This window comes from Zonotrichia albicollis, chromosome 2, assembly GCF_047830755.1.
Source record: "Zonotrichia albicollis isolate bZonAlb1 chromosome 2, bZonAlb1.hap1, whole genome shotgun sequence".
NCBI classification, from domain to species: Eukaryota; Metazoa; Chordata; class Aves; order Passeriformes; family Passerellidae; genus Zonotrichia; species Zonotrichia albicollis.
Window position 1 is genome coordinate 111,916,986 of NC_133820.1, and position 1,338 is coordinate 111,918,323.

The 1,338-nt window shown below is 41.8% G+C and overlaps 1 protein-coding gene across 1 annotated transcript in view; it reads left to right on the forward strand.

Moving 5' to 3' along the window:
* MYH15 (myosin heavy chain 15) overlaps positions 1 to 359 on the forward strand; it is a 45,430-nt gene extending 45,071 nt beyond the window's left edge. The window contains exon 43 of the mRNA XM_026795499.2: positions 228 to 359. Within this exon, the coding sequence (XP_026651300.1) occupies positions 228 to 245 (18 nt within the window). The 3' untranslated portion in view covers positions 246 to 359. The remainder of the gene's footprint in view (positions 1 to 227) is intronic.
* The last annotated feature ends 979 nt before the right edge of the window (positions 360 to 1,338 follow it).

A 1,338-nucleotide genomic window follows, 5' to 3' on the forward strand; every position in this document is an offset into this window, starting at 1 on the left:
TCAAAAGGATCTATATAATCCAGAACAAGGACAGGATACTTGCACTGTTAGCTGGAATAAGATGGCAAATGTTGGCCAGACTGCTGCTAGTCTATTTCAGATACAAACTCGTAATACCAGGGAACAGAAGCATTAGTGCAGCTTTTGTCACTTACTTGTGAACTTACACTAAAACCTCTTGACATTTCTATTTTTAACAGTTGCATACTATCTCAATTGCCTTTCAGGTTCATGAAGAGGAATAAAAAAGTCCAAGCTGACAAATATGAGAGAAAATACTTGACATAATCAGGCACAACTGAAAGCAGATGTAGAAAAAATAAGCACTTACAGAAATAAACATCAAGTGAAAATCCAAATAGACTGCATAGCATATTTCATTCATTTATTTGTGTTTTTATTTTGCCAAGCCTTAGGGATCAATAGAAGATTGCATCTCGCCAACAGCCGACTTCATTATGTTGGAACAAATCCTAATTGGCAGATCTCTGACAAAATCAAAACTAAGGCCAAATCCAGTCATGCTGCACAGCCTCATGTATTTCATATGCAGATTATTAAAGCAGCTGTCCTGGTTTATGAACAGTACTTCTCCCTTCACTCTCCCAAACCACACTGCCACTCTCTTGCTTCCCCTCCCCTTCCTACTCCTGGAATGGAGTTGGGAGTTGAAAGCACAAAAGGTGAAAAAACACGGGCCAAGAACAATTTCCCAGAAACAGCAATGAGATAAGAAAATTAATAGTAACAGCAACAATATTAATTTTTAAAAAGTATAAAAAAGAGAGGTTGATGCACATGCAGAAATGCTCACCCTGGACCCCTCCTTGAAGGAACCTGCACAGACAGTCCCTCTCTCCACCCCCGCCCCCAATGAAGTGGGGTGGCATCAAATAACATTAGGGTTCTGGTCATGTTTCCTCATGGCTATTGCAAAAAAATAGCCCTGTCCTGGCTGGAACCAGGACAGCAGCACAGATTAAACCTGTGGAAGGGAGAGCCCTTAAAGATGGGAAAACCCAGCTTCCATTTGTCCTGCGTGTAGGACCCTGAGTTTTATAGAAGAGAAAGTAAAGATTTCCATATGAACAGTCAATTTGTAAGTTTCTACTACCACCAGTCAAGGGACTTCTCTTTGCCAGCTGCATGACAGGCACAGGAGATGGCATCAAGGGGCACCTCCCTGTGGCTCAGAAATAAAGAACTCTTTTCAATCTTGCCTTTAAACAGGGAACTGGTCCATGATGGTTTAACACCAGCCAGAAAATTAAACCCCAAATAAGCCCCTCCCCTTCCCCCCACCCCTTTCTGGTAAGAGAGAGACAAAAGCAAAGACTG